Source organism: Crotalus tigris, unplaced genomic scaffold (assembly GCF_016545835.1).
Source record: "Crotalus tigris isolate CLP2741 ecotype Arizona unplaced genomic scaffold, ASM1654583v1 scf7180000023654.2194447, whole genome shotgun sequence".
NCBI lineage: Eukaryota > Metazoa > Chordata > Lepidosauria > Squamata > Viperidae > Crotalus > Crotalus tigris.
In genome coordinates, this window is record NW_024100101.1 from 2069720 (window position 1) to 2089353 (window position 19634).

General features: G+C 40.4%; 2 protein-coding genes across 2 annotated transcripts in view; one reads left to right on the top strand and one right to left on the bottom strand.

The window, feature by feature from the left end:
* The first annotated feature begins 368 nt into the window (after positions 1-368).
* On the top strand, positions 369-10973 carry PCBD1 (pterin-4 alpha-carbinolamine dehydratase 1). The gene is made up of 3 exons (XM_039320522.1): positions 369-452; positions 9769-9849; positions 10539-10973. Exons 1-3 carry the CDS (start codon positions 450-452, stop codon positions 10635-10637), a joined length of 183 nt encoding a protein of 60 aa, XP_039176456.1. The 5' UTR covers positions 369-449; the 3' UTR covers positions 10638-10973.
* A 698-nt stretch (positions 10974-11671) lies between these two features.
* Positions 11672-19634, bottom strand: part of SGPL1 (sphingosine-1-phosphate lyase 1) — a 61603-nt gene continuing 53640 nt past the window's right edge. The window contains exons 12-14 of the mRNA XM_039320513.1: positions 19237-19383; positions 14759-14879; positions 11672-13647 (exon numbers count right to left, since the gene is read on the bottom strand). Of these exons, the coding sequence (XP_039176447.1) occupies positions 13516-13647; positions 14759-14879; positions 19237-19383 (400 nt within the window). The 3' untranslated portion in view covers positions 11672-13515. The remainder of the gene's footprint in view (positions 13648-14758; positions 14880-19236; positions 19384-19634) is intronic.

Genomic DNA, 19634 nt, shown 5'->3' on the forward strand with positions numbered 1-19634 from the left:
AACAAATCTCTCACTTAACAATAGAAATTTTGGCCTCAGTTGTGGTCCTAAATCCAGGACAACCTGTAATTTGTTTACGGCCAACAAAGGGTCAGGTCTGCTTGACTGAGCCGGAGCGCTTTGATCTTCCCAAAATCCCTCGGGATTACAACTCCTTTCATCCCCTGGCAGAGGCGGGTGGGAGCCGCAGCGGCCATACATCCCGGATCGCCCCCGTCCCCAGCAAAAGTGGCCAGCAGCCTTCGCATGCCAGCAAAACACACACACACACACTTCAGCCTCTCTTCTACAGAAGGAACGGAGCCCTCCGACCCCGCCCCACCTCCGCTTCCACCGCATTGGTCCGCGGGCGAAGGAGCCGAGCGCGGCCGCGCCTCCGTCTCCGGAGTTGTGCTGGAAATCACCGGCCGACCCGGCGCTTCTTGCTTTTGCGCTCCGCAATTGCCAGTATGGTGAGTTCCGAGGATCGCTGGCGGGGCTGCGGGGGTGGTGGTGGTAGGAGTTACAACTCACCCCCGGCCGGTAGAGGAACTGGCGTTGAGCTGAACTGGGGCTGGGGGGAGAATGTTGGGCTGGGCGGCGAGGGGGGGGGGAGAATGTTAGCAGCTGTCGATTAATTCTTACTCCGAGCCCAGCACGGCGAAGGCAAAGTGGTTGAGATCGCGTTTGCCCTGCTTGCTGTCTGTCTGTTATCTGTCTGGCCTCTGTCTCGATCTGTCTCTCGCTGCGTAGGTTTCATGAGGTCTCTTGGAAGAGCATCTCCAACTACGACCTTATTCCGGCAAAGCAGGAGGGAGGGAGGGCGCACTAGCAAGTGTGGAAAGCGCACCGGGAGGCGTCCTATCAAATTGCAGCCGCCTTTAGTCTAACCAAAGAGATTTAATTTGGCAGGCAGATAGGGGTTTTTTTTGTTTTGTTTTTTTGTGGAATTGTTATAATTTTTTCCATACAATTCAATAGTACTTATTCAACAACGTGTTGTCTGAGTTTATCATTCGCTAATGGAAACATAAAGTCAGGTACTTATTATCATGCATGGTGGACATGTGTTGAAGCAAAGAGGTACTGGACAAAAATACATACTTGGCTAGAAAAGATGTTGGGAAAACATGTGGATTTTAAACCTGAACTTTTTTTTTAATTAGGTATTATGCCAGAAAAGATTGATAAAGTATATATTTGATTTTATATGTGATAACAGCGGCAAGAATTATATTTGTACAATATTGGAAAAATGAAGAAATACCATCAGAGGAAGAAATAATTAAAAAAAATACTAGAATGTGCGGAAATGGACAAACTTACTATGAAGTTGAAAGAAAAAGAAGAAACAATACTATCAGACTTGGGACTTATTTTATCAATGGCTGGAGAAAAGAATAAAGGATTAGGAATTAAAATTGTATTAGGCAGGTCTAGATGATGATGATGATGATTATTATATTATTATTATTATTATTATTATTAATAGACTCAATACGTAGACAGAATGCCAAATCCAGTCTGAACATCTGGCTGACTGTGCAATGATCAATAATAATAATAATAATAATAATAATAATAATAATAATAATAATAACAACAACAACAACAACAACAACAACAACAATAATAATAATAATAATAATAATAATAATAATAATAATAATAATAATAATAATAAAGCTTCCAGGAAGAAACCTGCTGTTTTCTAGGATGTGGGAGGCGGAGATATGTTCAGACTTAAAGAGTTTAAGGGAGATGGGGAACATTAATGTTGCTCCCTCTGAAGGCAGAAAGGAATTGCTATACCTTGGGTAAATTTCCAGTTGCTTTCTCCTGGATGCAAGCACAGAAGTTCTGGGCCTCTCTGTTGCTTTTCTCCCAGGTCTGGAAACTTGGAAAACTTTACCCAGTCTTGAACTGATCTCTTCCCTGCTTAACTATTTTCTGCAGCTTGCTGTAATTGTTTGCGCATGTTCTTTTAAACATCTGGCAATATTTAGTGGCATGTGTTGTAATCAAAGGCACATATGGTGAGATGTTTCAGACTTTTTTTTTTTTATGAAATCTTAACCAGGGAAATGCGGCTGGATTAGATTGGTGGGGAAAACAAGGTTGTGGCTATTAGGGAGCATAAAGCAAGTTTTGTGATGACCTTTGAATCTGCAAACAGACTCACTTTGAACCCCACATGAATCAAATGCTGTTAACTACATTTCTGAGATCAGGGATTGGCAACTTGGTGAGAAGGATGTAGGCTTGTCAAGGGATAGTGGGCTAGGCAAGTAATGGCAAGCAAATAATAGCAGCCAGAAAACCCTTCATATCCAGAAAAGAAATGGAATTTCCATCATTGTTAGTGCTGTATGGAGAATTGTGGGACAGCCTTGGATGGAATAACAATAGTCGGAAGGGACCTTGGAGGTCTTCTAATCCAACCCCCTGATCAAGCAGGAGACCCTATATACTGTTCTTTGCTGAACTAGGACTTGTGGAAATCTGATCACAGCAGTTGGCTTAGCAGCCCAGAATGGGAGCTTTACCCATTGAGGGTGCATGGCTTCTGTTCCTAGTCCAAGTTTATATGCAGTCTTGGTGGTGCCTTCCAGGTATGTTGGACCAGGGGTCCTCAGCCTATGAGCTACAGCCCACTTTGCAACCAGGTCACGGAAACTGCCGGCGAGCGTGCACACACATCCTCACTTGCGCGAGCAGTGGGCAAGCACGTGCACACGTTCCATTTGCATGAGGGGCAGGCGCATATACATGCCACTCACACAAATGGAGCTGTACACATGGGTGTTTGCCAGCCGCTTGTGCAGAACCATCCCCTTCCCCACCCCCGCCGGTCCACAAAGCTGGAAACAGCACCCAGCACAGCCAGTGCAATTTGGTCTTTGGTCGACACCGAGTAACAGACTTGCTGGCCCGATAACTATCTAGGATGTTTACCTTGAATGAACTTGGAACCCTCCCTTTAAAATCATTTTTTTGTATTGTATAGAAAGATTATTCATGTTTTGAAAAAATTAAATCGGTTTTTTTCATTCCTAATTTATCCATCCTGATCATGAGCCGTGGTGGCGCGGTGGTTAGAATGGAGTACTGCAGGCTACTTCTGACTGCCAGCTGCCTGCAGTTCAGCAGTTCGATTCTCACTGGCTCAAGGTTGACCCAGCCTTCCATCTTTCCAAGTCAGTAAAATGAGGACCCAGGTTGCTGGGGGAACAATATGCTGATTGTGTAAACCGCTCAGGAAGGTCTGTAAAGCACTGTGAAGCAGTATATAAATCTAAGTCAGAGGTCTTCAGACTTGGCCCTTTTGTGACTAGTGGACTTCAACTCCCAGAATTCCTCAGCCAGGCATGCTGAGGAATTCTGGGAGTTGAAGTCCACAAGTCATAAAAGGGCCAAGTTTGAAGACCCCTGATCTAAGTGCTATTGCTAAGTGCTATCATGGACCAGCCTACAGCCTTGAAAAACAGTGATGCAATTTCACTCCTGCACTTAACTCGTTCTCCTAATAGGGAAGCTTACTAGAAAGATTAAAATGTAGTCCTTGACTTACAGCTACAATCGGGGCAGAATTTCCATTGCAAAGCAAGGCAGTTGTTAAGTGAGTCTCATCTTATTTTATGATCTTTTTGCCACAATTTTTAAGTGAATCATGCTAAGCATGGCAGTTGTTAAGAGAATCGCATCCAATTTTACTACTTTTTTTTTTTTAAGTTAAGTGAATCACTGCATCTATTAAGGCAGAGGTCTTGAAACTTGGCAACTTTAAGACTTGTGGAGGGCTGGCTGAGGAATTCTGGGAGTTGAAGTCCACAAGTCTTAAAAGCTGCCAAGTTTGAAGACCCCTGCATTAAGTGAATCCAGCTTCCCCCCTCCCCCTCCCCCCGTGACTTTGCTCGTCAGAAGCCAGGTGGGAAGGTCACAGATGCTGATCACAAAGCCCCCTAGATGAATAACCATCATCAATACAAGCCACTTGCCTAGTGCCCAATTTTTGATCCGATGAGAGTGGTGGGTGGGTGCTGCGATGGTCATAACTGGTTGTAGATCGTTTTTTTCAGTGCTGTAACTTCAGATGGTCGCTAAATGAACGGTTGTTAAGTCAAAGACTACCTGTATTAAACTGCTTTAAAATTAATAAAACTAATTTAACCAAACCTAGCTGAAGAAAAAAAATGCAGCATTTAATATGTGCAAAGATAAGATGACACGGCTGGTTATGTGAAATCTAGAATGCCTTGACTTCAGTCTTATGCTGAGCACGATTTAGCCTGAAATCCATTTTTATAATATTAACTTTCCAGGGTTTTTTGTTTTTTTCATTGCCTCGCTTTTAGTTATCCAGTAATAAAAGCGTGGGCGAGATTACAAGCGGACATAAACCTTGTCTGTCTCATTTTTCCAAAAGCCTTATCAGTGTGTCGCTAAGATACCAGGAACACAAGTTTATCAGGTGATCTCAGTAAAAGGGCAGTGGCTGGAGGTTTATTGTGCTGTGCAGTGTTTACTCAGTATGGTTTCAGTTTGCTGAAGTGCTTGCAGGTAGCATCCCTAAGAATGATGAAAGTGAAGTTTTAGGAGAAACATGCAGGGAATTCTTTTGGGAACTCACAGGATATTTTGTAGGATACTATCGATCAATAAAAGTTTCCACAGGGGCCTTCTCCGAGAATTGTGAATGTAGCTTCTTCACTAGAATTATGCATTGCTCTAAATCAGGTGTCTGCAACCTTGACAACTTTTAAGACTCGTGGACTTCAGCTCCCAGAATTCCTCAGCCAGCTAGCTGGCTGAGGAATTCTGGGAGCTGAAGTCCACAAGCCTTAAAAGTTGTCAAGGTTGCAGACCCCTGCTCTAAATAAAGCAGTCTACAGATGTTCCAAATGCTTATTGGTGTCTTACTATCCCTTTGAAACCATATTTATGTTGTGTTATATTAAAGATATTAAATATAACATGACATTATATAATTGATATGATATATATCATATAGTATAACATACACATACACAACATATAGTATAACATACACATACACATCATATAGTATAACATACACATACACAACTGAGCCCAAAATTCATGTTGCTAAGTGAGAAATTTCTAAAATGAGTTTTGCCCCATTTTACGGCTTTTCTTGCCTCATTTGTTAAGCGAATTATTGCTGGTGGTTAAGCGAATCTGGCTTTTCCATTAACTTTGCTTGTCAGAAGGTGACAAAAGGTGATCCCATGACCCCAGGACCCAGCAACTGTCATAAGTATGAAGCAGTTGTCAAGCATCTGAATATAAATCACATGACCACGGGGAGGCTGCAATGGTCAAAAGTATGAAAAGGGATCTTAAGTCACTTTTCTCAGTGCGGTTGTAGCTTCGAATGGTCACTAAATGAAGTGTTAAGTCGAGGACTACCTGTAATATAATACGATATCGTATGCACATACACAATTATTTTGATAGGTGGGTTATGGTAGAATGAATCTGTGCCGGCTACAAAGACTAAGATGGGAATAAATCTTTTTAGCTGGAGATTCTCAGCTCTAGAATCCTCCAACGCAAAATTCTGAGTTGGATCCAGAACAAATTACTCTCCCTACGATCTTTTTCTTTGCTTTGCCTTAGCATTCATCAAAAACTGTTGCACAATTGTCCTTCAAACTGACAGTATGGAAAACAGTAGGAGCTGCTGGCATGCTCCTATTTGTCACCCTGTGTTCCTCCCAGTATCCCTAAAAGTTTAAAGGACAGCGATTAATGATGCAATAGCCTTTAACCATTAACTAGGAAAGAAGCTGCTTATTAAGATTTGGTTTCTCTTTGATACAAACGTGGGTGTCTTCTAGTTAACCATTTCTCTGGGAGGAGCACACTGCTTTTAATAAAAGTTTTATTTTTAACACCCAAGTCCACTGCAGCCAACTTCCAAACTGTGTAAATTATCAGTGTAAATTATCCTAGCTATTAATCATGGGTTTCGGAGTTAGAATTTAGCATGGCCATAAAGTGGGTAGAATTGAGCAATGAAAAATGGCTAGTCAAATTTTTCTGCTGTGAGGCAGCTTTAAACATTCTACAGCAGGCGTCCCCAACCCCGTCCGTGGAACATTACTGGGCCATGGCATGCCAGCAACCTGGCCACACAGACAAAGCCCCACGCGCAAGATGCAGGCAGCATGCAAAACCACACCCCCTCTGGTCTGCGGAAAAACCTCTCTCCACAGAACCAGTCCCTGGTGCCCAAAAGGTTGGGGACCTTTGTTCTTCAGGTAATCCTTGATTTACAACCATTTGTTAAGCAGCCATTCAAAGTTACAACAGCACTGGAAAAAATGGACTCATAACAAATGCTTGCACTTATGGCTGTTGGAGCATCCTCAGTCAAGTGAACAAAAATCTCGGTGGTTGACAGCCAGCATGTATCTACCACGGCTGTAGTGTCCTGGAATCATGTGATCACAACCTGGGACCTTCCCAGCTGGCTTCTAACAGGCAGAGTCAATGAGGGAAGCTGGATTCACTTAACAGCTGCAGTGATTCACTTAACTGCAGCGAAAAGGTAGTAAAATTGAATGTGATTCTCTTAACAACCATCATGCTTAGCAGCCAAAATTCTGGTTCTAATTGTGGTGGCAAGTCGCGGACCACCTGTATTGAATGACATATTTGCCATCAAATTAATGGTAGTGTTTATGTCATTAAGAGATCCCCAGCAATGTGGTCTGGCACATAATAAATGATTCCAATATAAGAACTGTACATTATGGAATGATTTTAGTACTGACACAAACCTTCTTGGATATATTGTTCTCCCCCAGAATACAAACTGCTTATTTTCTAGCTTATAATAAATGTTACGGATAATAACGCAAATGGATACCTAAGCAAAAGGGGACATACATTCCACCTAAATAGGAATTCAGCAATTTGAGTCATGTCAGCAAAGGAGCGCACCCCTTTAATTTGCTGAACTTTCCCACAACCTGCATATACCTTGAACAAGAGTTGGATGCAGCAAAATTGGGCCAAGATGTCATGTGCAACATGCATGTGGTCAGCACTGGTGCAGCCCAACCTTCTCTATGTGTTGGACTACACCTCCCATCATCTTCCCAAGCCAGTCATGGAATGTTGGAGTGCTGTAAGCTTGGAGTGCTCTACATTTCTCTAAGTAGCTATTCACGAGATTGACTCCTTAAGAATTTTAAAAGATCGTCTAGATCTGATGCTCTAGATTGATCTGAAAATAGCTTCTTCGTAGACGTGTTCATGCTCAGAGAAAGTTTATCCAGATGCTTTCTCCATTTTCTCCTAGGCAGGAAAGGCCCACCGTCTGAGTGGCGAAGAGAGAGAACAGCTCCTGCCAAATCTCAGAGCAGTAGGATGGAATGAGGTGGAAGGCAGAGATGCTATCTACAAGGAGTTCCATTTTAAGGACTTTAATCGGGTACAAAAGCACTTATCAATGTTTTATTTCAAGAAAATCAGGCTTATGCTTGAGTTGGGAACAATATCCAAATGTGCAGCTCTACACTGATTAACAGCAGGCTCAGCTAAAATGCAAATCCCAGGACACGACAAGCTGCAAAGATACTCAGTTCCTAACCTTGCAGTGTAGCAACTCTTGACATGTGTAAGTGGATCCGTGGGCTAATACTTGCTGGTGCCTCTTCATGTAGTCCCAAAGGTGCTTTTTTCAAAAGGCAACTGGACTTTCTTGGGTTTTTTTGTTTGAAAAGGTTTCACTTCTCATCTAAGAAGCTTCTTCAGAATACCTTTGGGACAGCCATGACCTGGATGATTGAGAATCTCCATAGACATTCTTTATGTGGGACACCAAGACTGCTTCGGCTTTCCTGCGGTAGAAGAAAGGGAGCATAGCTCTGCCTGTTGGTGCTACAATAGCTTTGTAGAGTCAGGAGCTGCAAAGAGTGGTCCTGAAATCCAACTACCTTTGCTGTCTGAATGTTCCTTGGATTCAAATGCAAATAGCCTCAGGTCCCACCAAAAATTATTTTTCCACTCCATCCCAAAAGGCTGGAGAGGATACCAATGATTAGAATCAAGAAAGATGCATGGATTTACTTTTTTATGCCATGCTTGTCAGGGAAAGGCCAACTCAAACATCTGCTGGTGTCCAGCAGTCCCATCACTTACTTGTTTGCATGCATTAGAACAGGGGTAGGCAACCTTGGCTCTTTTGTGACTTGTAGACTTCAACTCCCAGAATTCCTGAGCCAGCCATGCTGAGGGGAAAGGGAGAGGTTTCCAAGCTGAGCCATTGTTGGCTCAGGAATTCTGGGAGTTGAAGTCCACGAGTCATAAAAGAGCCAAGGTTGCCTACCCCTGCATTAGAGAGTTTCTGCTACTGGTTGTAATAACTGCATAGCGTGAATTTTCCTTTGGAGAGGGGAAGAAAAGGACTGAACTCCTCCCCGTTCCAACTGCAATCCTAAGAAGCCTCACTCTTGCCAACAGATTCTACTTACATTTAAGCCAGAATCAAGCAGATCCCCACAAAACTGCACATTAAAAACAAACATTTCAATCTAGCAGAACAAACCTTTCTCATTCATTAAAAAAGAATTTTACCACCGATTTGATCATTTCTGGATTACACCACAAATTTTATTTATTTGTATCACATCTCTTTTTAAATAAGTAACTCAAGGCAATGAACATACTTAATACTGCTTCTCCCTCCTATTTTCCCCACAACAAACCTGGGAGGTAGGTTGGGCTGAGTGAGAATGACTGGCCCAAAGTCACCCAGCTAGCTTTGATGCCTAAGGTGGGACAAGAACTCAGAGATGCCTGGTTTCTAGCCTGGTACCTTAAGCACTAGATCAGGAGTCTTCAAACTTGGCCCTTTTATGACTTGTGGACTTCAACTCCCAGAATTCCTCAGCCAGGCATGCTGGCTGAAGAATTCTGGGAGTTGAAGTCCACAAATCATAAAAGGGCCAAGTTTGAAACCCCTGCATTAGATGAAATTGGCTATTCCAAGCAATATGATACTGCTACTTCAAATTCTTAAGGGGCTTTAATTTTTAAAAACCATTTCTTCCATTAATTTAAGAATTAGCAACCTTTTGAAAGAGTATTAATTTTGCACAATTGACTTCTGGGGAAGACAGGGTGAAAGGTAATCATGCCATCACGGAGCACTGCAACCAATGGTGGGATTAAAATAGGTGAACAACCGGTTCTCTGTGTGAATGTCGCTTCCGGAGGTCCATTCTGGGCCTGGGCAACAAAAAATTAGCTACCGGTTCTGCCGAAGTGGTGCGAACTGGCTGAATCCCACCACTGACTGCAACCGATCGTAAGTGTAAGTATCCAGATCTCAATCATATGAGGGTATGCTGGGATCATCAGAACCCAAGGACTGCTCATAATCACCATTCAGTGCTGCTGGAACTTCAAACTTGCTGAATAAGTGATCTAAAGTTGAGGACTACCTGGATCAATTCCTGCATTAGTAGGCCTGCAGATATTATTGAACTAAACTTCCAGCCACCCACATCAATGGCCAAGTTAAGTTGGGGGCTTCCTTCAGTCTGTCTCATTCTGCATTTTTTGCACAAACAGGAGAAACTAAATGCTGTCCTGATAGAGTGCACTGAGGTATACTGAGAGGCCCTTGTGTGATTTGCGTTTTTTTCAGTGGTGGCAATACTAACAACTACCTTATATGTCTTAGTAGTGGAGTCTCTGTGGAGTTTCTCTTCTGCCCTTGTCTTTTTCTAAAACCCTCTTTCATCTTTTGAGCAGGCCTTTGGATTTATGACCAGAGTAGCTCTACAAGCAGAAAAACTGGATCATCATCCTGAATGGTTTAATGTTTACAACAAAGTAAGAGACAAGGAGTTGTTCAACCCCTTTTTTTTTGCCTGAGTCATTCTTGCAGTTTTCCTGGTAATGTTGCTTGGAAGTTTTCCATTGCCTTATTCCTAGGTCTGAAAGGGTGACTGGCTCAAAGTCTGGTCTTGATCTTTTACCACACCACACCCCCAAACTGGTTCGCTGTTCAAGCTTAGATAAAAGTTATTTAACTGCATAAGTCCATTAAATCCATAGTGTTTGCACCTTTCTAGCTGTCCAAACCTGTACCAGAGATTATATTTGTGCAAATTGGTGGGGGAGGGGGCTATTTAAGCCTTATCAGAAGTGCTTATTCTGATATGATGATAAATACGATGAAGCAACTACCAGCCTTATAATGCAGCAAGGAGAGGAGAGGGATGTGAATTATAGATTGGCACTCAGTTGATATGGAAGGAGGTTGTAGTAGTGGCTCAATCTAGCAACTGCAGTGTAACTCTTTTAAAAAAAAACCCCTCTTCTACACCAAAGTGACTTGACTTCCCTAATCCTGATGGGACTGTTTTAAATTTCACTGATAAGCACTGAGGCCAGCAGTGAATGAAGACACGAAAAACATTTATCATTAATAAATTGATTTTTAGCTCTTTTAAGTACTTGCAGCTATGCTGCTATGTATTCTCATAACTGCTTACTAATTAGGCATTTGTTTCTTTCAGGTTCATATAACCTTAAGCACACACGAGTGTGCTGGCTTATCTGAACGGGACATCAACTTGGCCAGTTTTATAGAGCAAGTAGCAAACACACTAGCCTAAAGTGCTCACCCCATCTTTGTCTGTAAAGGTAGCTTCTGCATCTTAACTTGTCAGAAAGCATCATGACAAATGTAATCTAACCTCCGTATCCAGTTAATATGGGAGACCCCATCTTTTTGTAGAAGCTTCATACTTGCTTACTGTATGGTCACACATTTCAATAGGCACCAGCGCTGTGAATTCATTTGTTATCCATTATAAATCTGTCTTGTGTCAATATCTGTCTTTAGGGTTGTTTAGTCTGTAACCCTGCTTAGCAGTATTAAGTAGGTGCAGGAGAAGTTGCTTGTGGTTGTCAGCTTTAATAAAGCCTACTCTTACACAAAGAATTGGAAATTCTTTCCCTGTGTATTTCTCTTCAGCACTGTTTCTTGTATTGCTTGACTTCATGAAAGGGGTAGACAGGGAAATGCTGGAATTGGTTAATCTTATTTTAAACCAAGGTAGACACAACTTTGGATGGGTGATGTAGAAGCCTATAAATTACAGATTGCAAGTCATGGTTGTTTTTCTTCCTTAGGATAGCTTTACCCATCATGCATTGCAAAACCACACCCAGTTTAGCTTAGGCTAGTACAGCCGAAGATAAATTAAAATCTCTCACACATTCTGTCAGTGAATATTTTTTAAAGAAAGTTAAGTAGATTTTCATTTGTAAACATATCTGATAGCATGCGACAGGCTCATCCATTGGGTGTGGTGGGCTTGAAAGAATTCAAGATAGCAGCTGTGTCTCTGCCATGCCCTCTTTTTACATTCATCATCCTTGTACAATAATGGATTTCATCATAATTGAAATTACTCCAAAGTTCTTGAGAGCTGCAAGTGAAGGGAAGTAAAATTGCCACAATAAAAGAACTTTGATAAGTTCTTTTATTGCCACCTTGATTTTTTTTTAACTATCTCGATGCCCCCTAGCTTGCAAGAAATTTCAGACATGGAGGTCGTAATCATCTTGGTGGTGAATGCAACCTTGACCGATGAGGTTGGCTTTCCAATAAACTCTTAGACAGGAAAAAGCTACCTTCCAATTGTTTTAAACTTGGAAGTTGAGGAAGAAAATAACATTTATTTTAAATCCGAAAACATGTACAAGATGCATGAGAAAGTATACATGGGTTAAGTATTGAAACAAAGCAGTTTTGAACATGTATCAGTATTAAGCTGAAATTAAGATCTTACAAAATTAACATTCTGTTCTAGAACATGAATGAAAACAGTTCATTAAATTACATATGTGCGAGGGATGCAATCGAGTTTTCCTTTTTTAATGTATTTGAAACCGTATTTGTTCAAACTAGTCAATACACATACATCAGGCAATTAACCATTAAGTTATTTTGTATTCACTCCATTCAAAACTGAAATAGAAAGATGGCCAGGAAGAGATAAATGATTAATCCAAAGATTCACATAACATAGACCCTGAATTCATGAAGTTACAAAGGATTGTACAATAATAACTGAAAGGAATATGAATCTATACCACTAAAAGACTTGATTCTATGTTTTTTTCTCAGTGAACTACTGCTGACAAAAAGTAAAGGGACCGTGACTGATCTAGCAAACTAATCTATATAGAAAGTTTGAATGGAACTGTTCTCCATTCACCTCTGTAAAACTAGGCTGGTGAACCTAGCTTTACACTTCAAGCCTTCGAATAAAAAGTTAATGTGTCTGCCATTTGGCCCATGAATGGCCCACTGGAGCCACAGTTATTTTTAGAAGCAAACTAAACAATGGGAAACAAACAATATCCCTAATCCATTAGAGGTCAAGCTTCTAGACCACAGGTATCCCCATCACAGTTGCAAAGTGCTATCTACAGGTGGACTGAGCTGAGATATCATGAAACACTGAAGATGAGTATATGATACCTGAGATTGAGGTTATTTTCAATATAGTACCATAAAGCAGGTGATCATCTGTTGATTTGATCATCTGCTTGGCTTCTGAGTGGAGATGCTCTCAGCATTTAAGGCAAATCTATGTGTGCTCTCTTGAGAATGTGTCTGATAAATCAGTGCAACACTTGAAAAGGAGCTCTGGGTCCTACAAATAATTACATTCTGAGTCACTGGTTCTCTGAGTCCATAAAGGCGCTTAACAAAATGGCAGAACTAGGAACTGGAACAATTGAAGAAGCTGAACTTCTCAGTGATTCTGAAAAATACAATCTGCTTTCTCCTATTGTAGTAACACAGAAACTAGGACAAAAGCCCCTATATATGGAAGAACCGTTTTATCCTTAGTACCTTCATGGATCCCCATGGCTCAAATACAGGGGGGGGGGAGGAAGGATGTCACAGTAAAAAAAAAATTCTAGGGAAAGAGAAAAGCAGAAGGTACAAGGAAAGAAGGAAGTATACCTTATTTTCCTCTGATCATTTCCTCTCATTCAGAGCAAATTCCCACAGAGTGAACTAAACACTCACCCTGACTTTATCCTATCATCTGTGAAGGATGTTTATGTGCAACCTTTTGTCGAATTCACTGCTCAGTGTGAACAACAACCAAGAGAACTGTATCCACTAAAGTAATTCAAAACACCTGAGCATGAACAATGATGGAACAGACTTATATTGCCCTTAAGCCTGCTGTTTCTTGGACAACTAGAAGCAGCAGTGAGTCATCATAAGAAATACAAATAATTATCAAAGGTTAAAGAAGAGAGAGAGAGCGTATTCCTGAAGTTCCACAGATCTGAACAGCCAATCTAAGCTAGGGGTTGAACCTGTGTTTAAGAGGGAATGTTATGTCAACAGATCAAGCTGCCTTGTGAGCTGTATCTGCAGAAGAAACACTTCCAAGTGATATTATCTTTCCTTTGAATTGTTTAGTGTGTCATCATCCAACAGTTGAAATATATGACTAAAAATCAGTTTGGAGAACCATTCATGTGCGTATCAGTCAAAGAATCTGTGCTGTAGAGGCTGTCCAAATAACCACCAGCAATTTCTGAAACTAGGTTTCTGTCAGGAATGACTTGTGCCATACCATAGATTGCACTCTACAAATTGAAACAAAAACACAATGATCAGCTAAGATTTATTCCATGCATTACTTCTGAAACATGTTACTTGTATTTGCATTAATAATGCCGGAAGTAGCTAACGATAAAATCCAGTGCTTATGAAATAAGCAATCACAAGCCCGCAAGCCATATAAAAATCAGGAGCAGATTAAAATGAAAGCCCATTTAAAAATTGGGGAAAAAAACTTTAAAATAGAGCAGATTATCTTAATTATCAAATGCCTAGGTATAAAAGGTTGTGCAGTAAAGGCAGACCACCTACAGAAATTCTAAAGAAAGCTGAAACATAAAAACAGAACATAACAAGTAAAATCCTTATGCACAGACAGAATTTACTGAATTTCCATCCAGTACACACCAGATGGTAGTACACCCAGAGAAGACCTCTTTGAAAGACCTCCACACTAACCTAAACTAATGCTAGAGAAGGAAGTTCCCCAACTAGTTTATTTTCAAATAATTTATTTCTTTAATCCAGGGGTGTCAAACTGTCCACCCGCAGGCCGGATGCGTCATACCAAAACCACGCCCACCCCAGCTCCGGCAATGGGGGAAAAGTTGCAATACGTCGCGACACATCACGTGACGTTGCGAGTTTGACACCCCTGCTTTAATCAATTCCATGATTTGTACCTGGAAGAGAAGGGCAGAGCAAGTAACTGTGCTAAGCAAAGAAATATTATGCTTCCTAACTAGTTCTGGTCAATGGCCTAGTTCTCACTGGACCTATTCAACAATAAGCCGAAGTAAATGCAGTGCAATTAATTAGTAAACTAATTAAGGTGGAATTAAGAAATGTATGAATTACCGTTTAACCTGACATCTCTTTGAATGAATCTAATAGACTCACCAGCCTCAACTAAATAAAAATACTCGGCCAATGGCTGAAATATAAGTATTACAGGATCTTGGGTGTAAACTTAGAAATGTCCCCAAACTTCCAATTTGAATTGTCAGGCTATAGTCCCAACCAGATTTAAGTCCTATTTTCTGATTTGCTTTCTACCAACTGTTAAGCGCCACTGTCTTGTCTCTCTTTTTCCATAACAGCAATCTTCAAAAACAAAAAATGCAAAATTGCCTTTACCAATCCAGTGATCTTTTCCTTTGGATTCTTCATGATCTCTGAGACACACTCTCTGACATCCTCCACCATTTGTTCAGCCACCCCAGGTTCTGTTTGTAGCAGTGTTAAGCAAAAATGAATGCTTGAAAAGAGATGGAGAAAGATAAAGTGTTAACTTTTCTTCACAATCAGAACATTTTGTTTCCTGATCATACCCTATCCAGAACTGGAAAATTCATGAGAAATGTTAATTTAGTAGCTACATATGACATTCCTATTACAAATAGACTGAAGGTGCTGGTTTCCTATTTTTTCAGCATCTGATCACCCACTAAGTTATTGCTTACCATATTTCTTTCCTGTATTATAATAAAGTTGGTACGTTCTATAGAGAGTAATTTTTTCTGCATTTATTATGCAAATTACACAGAGGCCCTGTGTAGATTTTAAATAAAAACATAATTGGCCTGCTACATGATTATACTATAATTTCAGCTTTCTGGAAAGCCTGTTTTACTTCATGTAATCTTAACATCTTAGCCAAGGTTGGCTACAAAGGAAATTTCATAGTTTTTCAACAAATTTATAGGTAAAGTGGGAGGAGATACAATTTCTTATCAATTATTTCTTAAGAATAAGTGGTAAACTAATAGCACTGTTGTTAAAAAAGCACAATACCCGAATTCTTTGTATCTTTTGTTGAGTTTTCAGTGAGTTAGGGGAAGTCAGAAAGAAGCTGCAGACTGCTGGAGATGACTGTACAATTGAACACAAGCCATTCGTAAATATCTCTTAGCTATTCTCAACAGGTGTCATAATACGCCATTCACAAGAACTTCTTAATAATAATATTCTCACTTGAAATAATTTCTAAAGCCAATTCTCTTTCAATACCTTTGAAAATGAACTGGCTTTAAAATTAAACTGAAATTAGTCTGCCACCGAGTTCAATATAAAGGTAGTCCTCAACTTATGACAGGTTGCTTAAGACAGGGGTCCCCAACCTGCGGGCCGCAGCCCACTAATGGGCCATGAGGGGTTTGAAACTGGGCCATGAAAACGGCCAACGAGCATGCGCATCCTTCCTTGTGTAGGCAGGCGTGCATGCACACCACTTGTGCAAATGGACCTGCCCCCAATCCACGAAGCTAGAAACGTTGGGGAACTCTAGCTTAAGAGAACCTTCAAAGTTCAACAGGCCTACTTTTGAGCAACTTATGACCCAGATTTAAAGTTCCAATCTCCCAACAGTCATGTGCCCAAACTTCAGGCACTGAGCAAAATGGCTGCATTTATGGCTCTTTGTAGCATCTCGTGGTCACGTGACTGTGCTTTGCAATAGTTTTGCCAAAAATTGGCACTTCCAGTTCTCAGAAGAACTGTTCCATAGCAAACATTGAGTGCTCTTAATGACTGCAATGTTCATTTAATAAGTGCAATGTTTACTTAACGACCAGTGCTAAAAAGGTTGTAAAATCAGGTTAACCTACAGCAGGCTCTATTATGGTTATAACTTGAGGACTACCTTTTTTGTTACCAATTTTTGAACTTCTACAAGTAGGGTTGCAGACATTTCAAACTGGATTTTGGAGGAAATCCCTAAAACCTACACTGCTATATTCATCTAACAGTGGCACTAAAGTTTTGTATTATTTCATGCCTCTGTTTTGGATCATTCCAAAAATGTGTAAATGACATGATTAGGGGATCAATGACATCCTCCAAGACTAACACAGTCCTATTACCCCCTAAAGTCACACCACACTTTTGCACCATTTTGTGTCATCAAACACCAAATCTGCAGAAAATCTCATATTCCTCATAATTAAGAAGATGCAGATATTTCAAATTTAAGGTTCAAAAGAAACATCTCGGCTCCCATTTCCCCAACTATTATATTCTTCAAAACATCCGCCAGTTTTTTAACTATTTGGCAATTTAGCAAACATTCATTACTTATGTGTTAGCAATTAAATAAAATCGGAGGAAAATGATGAAAAAACCAAATGGCTTTTCCAGTTCTTTCCTCCAGGGAGATTTGAGTGCAAACTATGGTTTTGTTTTAGGTAGGATTGGAGTTCATTTACTCCAATCAATCAGATAGTTGTTGAAGACAAAATGTGTTCAGGGTTGGCTTGTTTTGCGTGGGGTGGTTGAGAAAATGTCAAGTTTTCTTCTTTTTTGCTAATAACAACAATCATGCTTAAAATAATCTTTCACAGATGAAATTATGACAGATTAGAATTGCAAACTTAAAATAATTCAAAAAGTAATCTAATTTAATTTTGATGATGCAAAGAAAGACCCCTAGGATGTAAAGTATTAACTAACAGATTAGTAATTATTTTGGCTGAACTGAGGTATTTATATATACTTTCAAATAATTGAGAAGAGTACAAAAGCTCTTTATGACAGGGCTTCTTCTAAATAGTTATTTTCTAATCCAAGATCTAATCTAATTTTAGATCTTAAAAAATGGCCAGAACTAGGAATTTTCTTTGGAAAGGGGCAAAGGCTAATTTTTTAACAGCTGTGAAAAATAAAATCTAAAAATATGAAGCAAATCTTTTGCCTGAGTGTGGGGAAAAAATATATATATCCTTTTACCTCTTTGTAATTATCACTGCACCCACAAGACAGAAAATAAGATTGTGATTTTATTCTTTAATCATGAAAGTCAAATTTAACAGAATAACAGAACAGAATAAGAGTTGGAAGGGACCTTGAGGGTCTTCTAGTCCAAACTCCTGCTCAAACAGGAGATCCTATCATTTCTGACAAATGGTTGTCCAATCTCTTTTTAAAAGCCTCCAGTGATGGAGCATCCACAACTTGTGAAGGAAAGCCATTCCACTGGTTTATTGTTCTCACTATCAGGAAATTTCTCCTTAGTTCTAGGTTACTTCTCTCCTTAATTAGTTTCCATCCATTGTTTTTTGTCTTGCCTTCTGATGCTTTGGAAAATAGGTTGACCCCTCCTTCTTTGTGGCAGCCCCTCAAATATTGGAATACTGCTATCGTTGCCCCTAGTCCTTCTTTTCACTAGAGTACTCATACCCAATTCCTGCAACCGTTCTTCATATCTTTTAGCCTCCAGCCGCCTAATCATCTTTGTTGCTCTTCTCTACACTATTCCAAAGTCTCAACATCTTTTTTATATTGTGGTGACCAAAACTAGATGCAGGATTCCAAGTGTGGTCTTACCAAGCTCTTATAAAGCTGTACTAACACTTCACACAATCTTGATTCTAACCCTCTGTTAATGCAGCCTAGGATTGCATTGGCTTTTTTGATGGCTGCAGCACATTGCTAGCTCATATTTAAGAGATTGTCCACTAGTAATCCAAGATCCCTCTCGTAGTAACTGCTAATGAGCCAGGTACCAACTATACTATTGCATTTGGTTTTTCCTGCCTAAATGTAGAACCTTACTTTTTTCATCATTGAATTTCATTTTGTTAGATCGGGCCCAGTGTTTAAGCTTGTCGAAATCTAGATCTTGAGTCCATCTTCTGGGGTGTTGACTACTCCTGCCACCTGGTGTTGTCTGCAAATTTTCTGAGTTCTCCTTCTATCTATCTATCTATCTATCTATCTATCTATCTATCTATCTATCTATCTATCTATCTATCTATCTATCTATGAGACTTATATACCACTTTAAGTGCAAGCACTCTCTAAGCGGTGTACACCAGTAAGCAATGTATATATATATTTACATTGCCCCCAACAATCTGGGTCCTCATTTAACCTACCCCGGAAGGATGGAAGGCTGAGTCAACCTTGAGCCGGTGAGATTTGAACCGCTGACCTGCTGAACACAGTCAGCTAAAGTGGCCTGCAGTACTGCACTCTAACTGCTGCGCCACCTCGGCTCATTCCCTCATTTGAAAGAAAATTTGAGAAATTGTATATTCTAGTGCTAATAAAATAGTATCAATCAACTTAGTTAGCAACTTACACAAATATTGAGTGAACATGTGGTGTGATCTTTGGATCTGTAGACCTGAAACCATACTTTTTCATAGAATTAAGTTCACATTCCAGAAAAAAAGAAATTGGGCTACAACTGAATCCCAAATCCCAAAGAATGGAATCCCAAATTGTATATAAAACATCTCCAAATATCTTGGAATAAGCATAATCTCTTGAAAGTATGTTAAAAATACTTTTTATGGATATATATATATATTGTAAAAAATTAAGACAGATTATGGCAGATTAAGGCTCTTGAAAATATATATGCTTGACAGATGTGTATGAGCTCGAGATCAGAAGCAATTTATCGCTGAATTCCAGCTACTGAAATGCAACAAAATATGGAAGTTTTATTTTGAACTCCTCCTTGTGGGTTTCCATAGACTTATGATTGGCCACTGGGGGACAAGTGGTCTAAATCTGCCATGAATCTGCTCAATCCGAGAGAGAATTTTAAGTGCTTGATCAGTGCTCTGCCTCCCCCACCTGAAAGTGATGGAGAAAAAAAACCAGAAACTCACCTTCGAGGGAACTGTAAAATATTAAGATTCCATCCTCTGGCTATTAACAGGGCTGACAATTGGTAAATGTCAAATGAATCAGACTTGAAAGCAAAGACAGACACCTCTGGTTTGCCTATGATACTGATGTGGTCCATTTTCTGCAACCTTAAAGAGAAACATGTTAAAGATGTGTTCCATCTAATCCAGTGGTGGCGAACCTATGGCACGGGTGCCAGAGGTGGCACTCGGAGCCCTCACTGTGGGCACACATGCCGTTGCCCCAGCCTTGCCTCACCCCGTGACCCCCTCACCAGTAGCCCTCCTGGAGAAGAGTCACCCCCGAGCGTGGCCCACGCAGAGCACTGCAGCCAAGGACATGGCAGCCAAGCAGCGTAGACAAGACTTTGCCCCCATGT

Bases quoted from the DNA above. Each gene is read 5' to 3' on its own strand.
- PCBD1 (XM_039320522.1), top strand. The intron at 9,850-10,538 runs GTAAGAGACAAG...TGTTTCTTTCAG, and splicing joins GGTTTAATGTTTACAACAAA to GTTCATATAACCTTAAGCAC.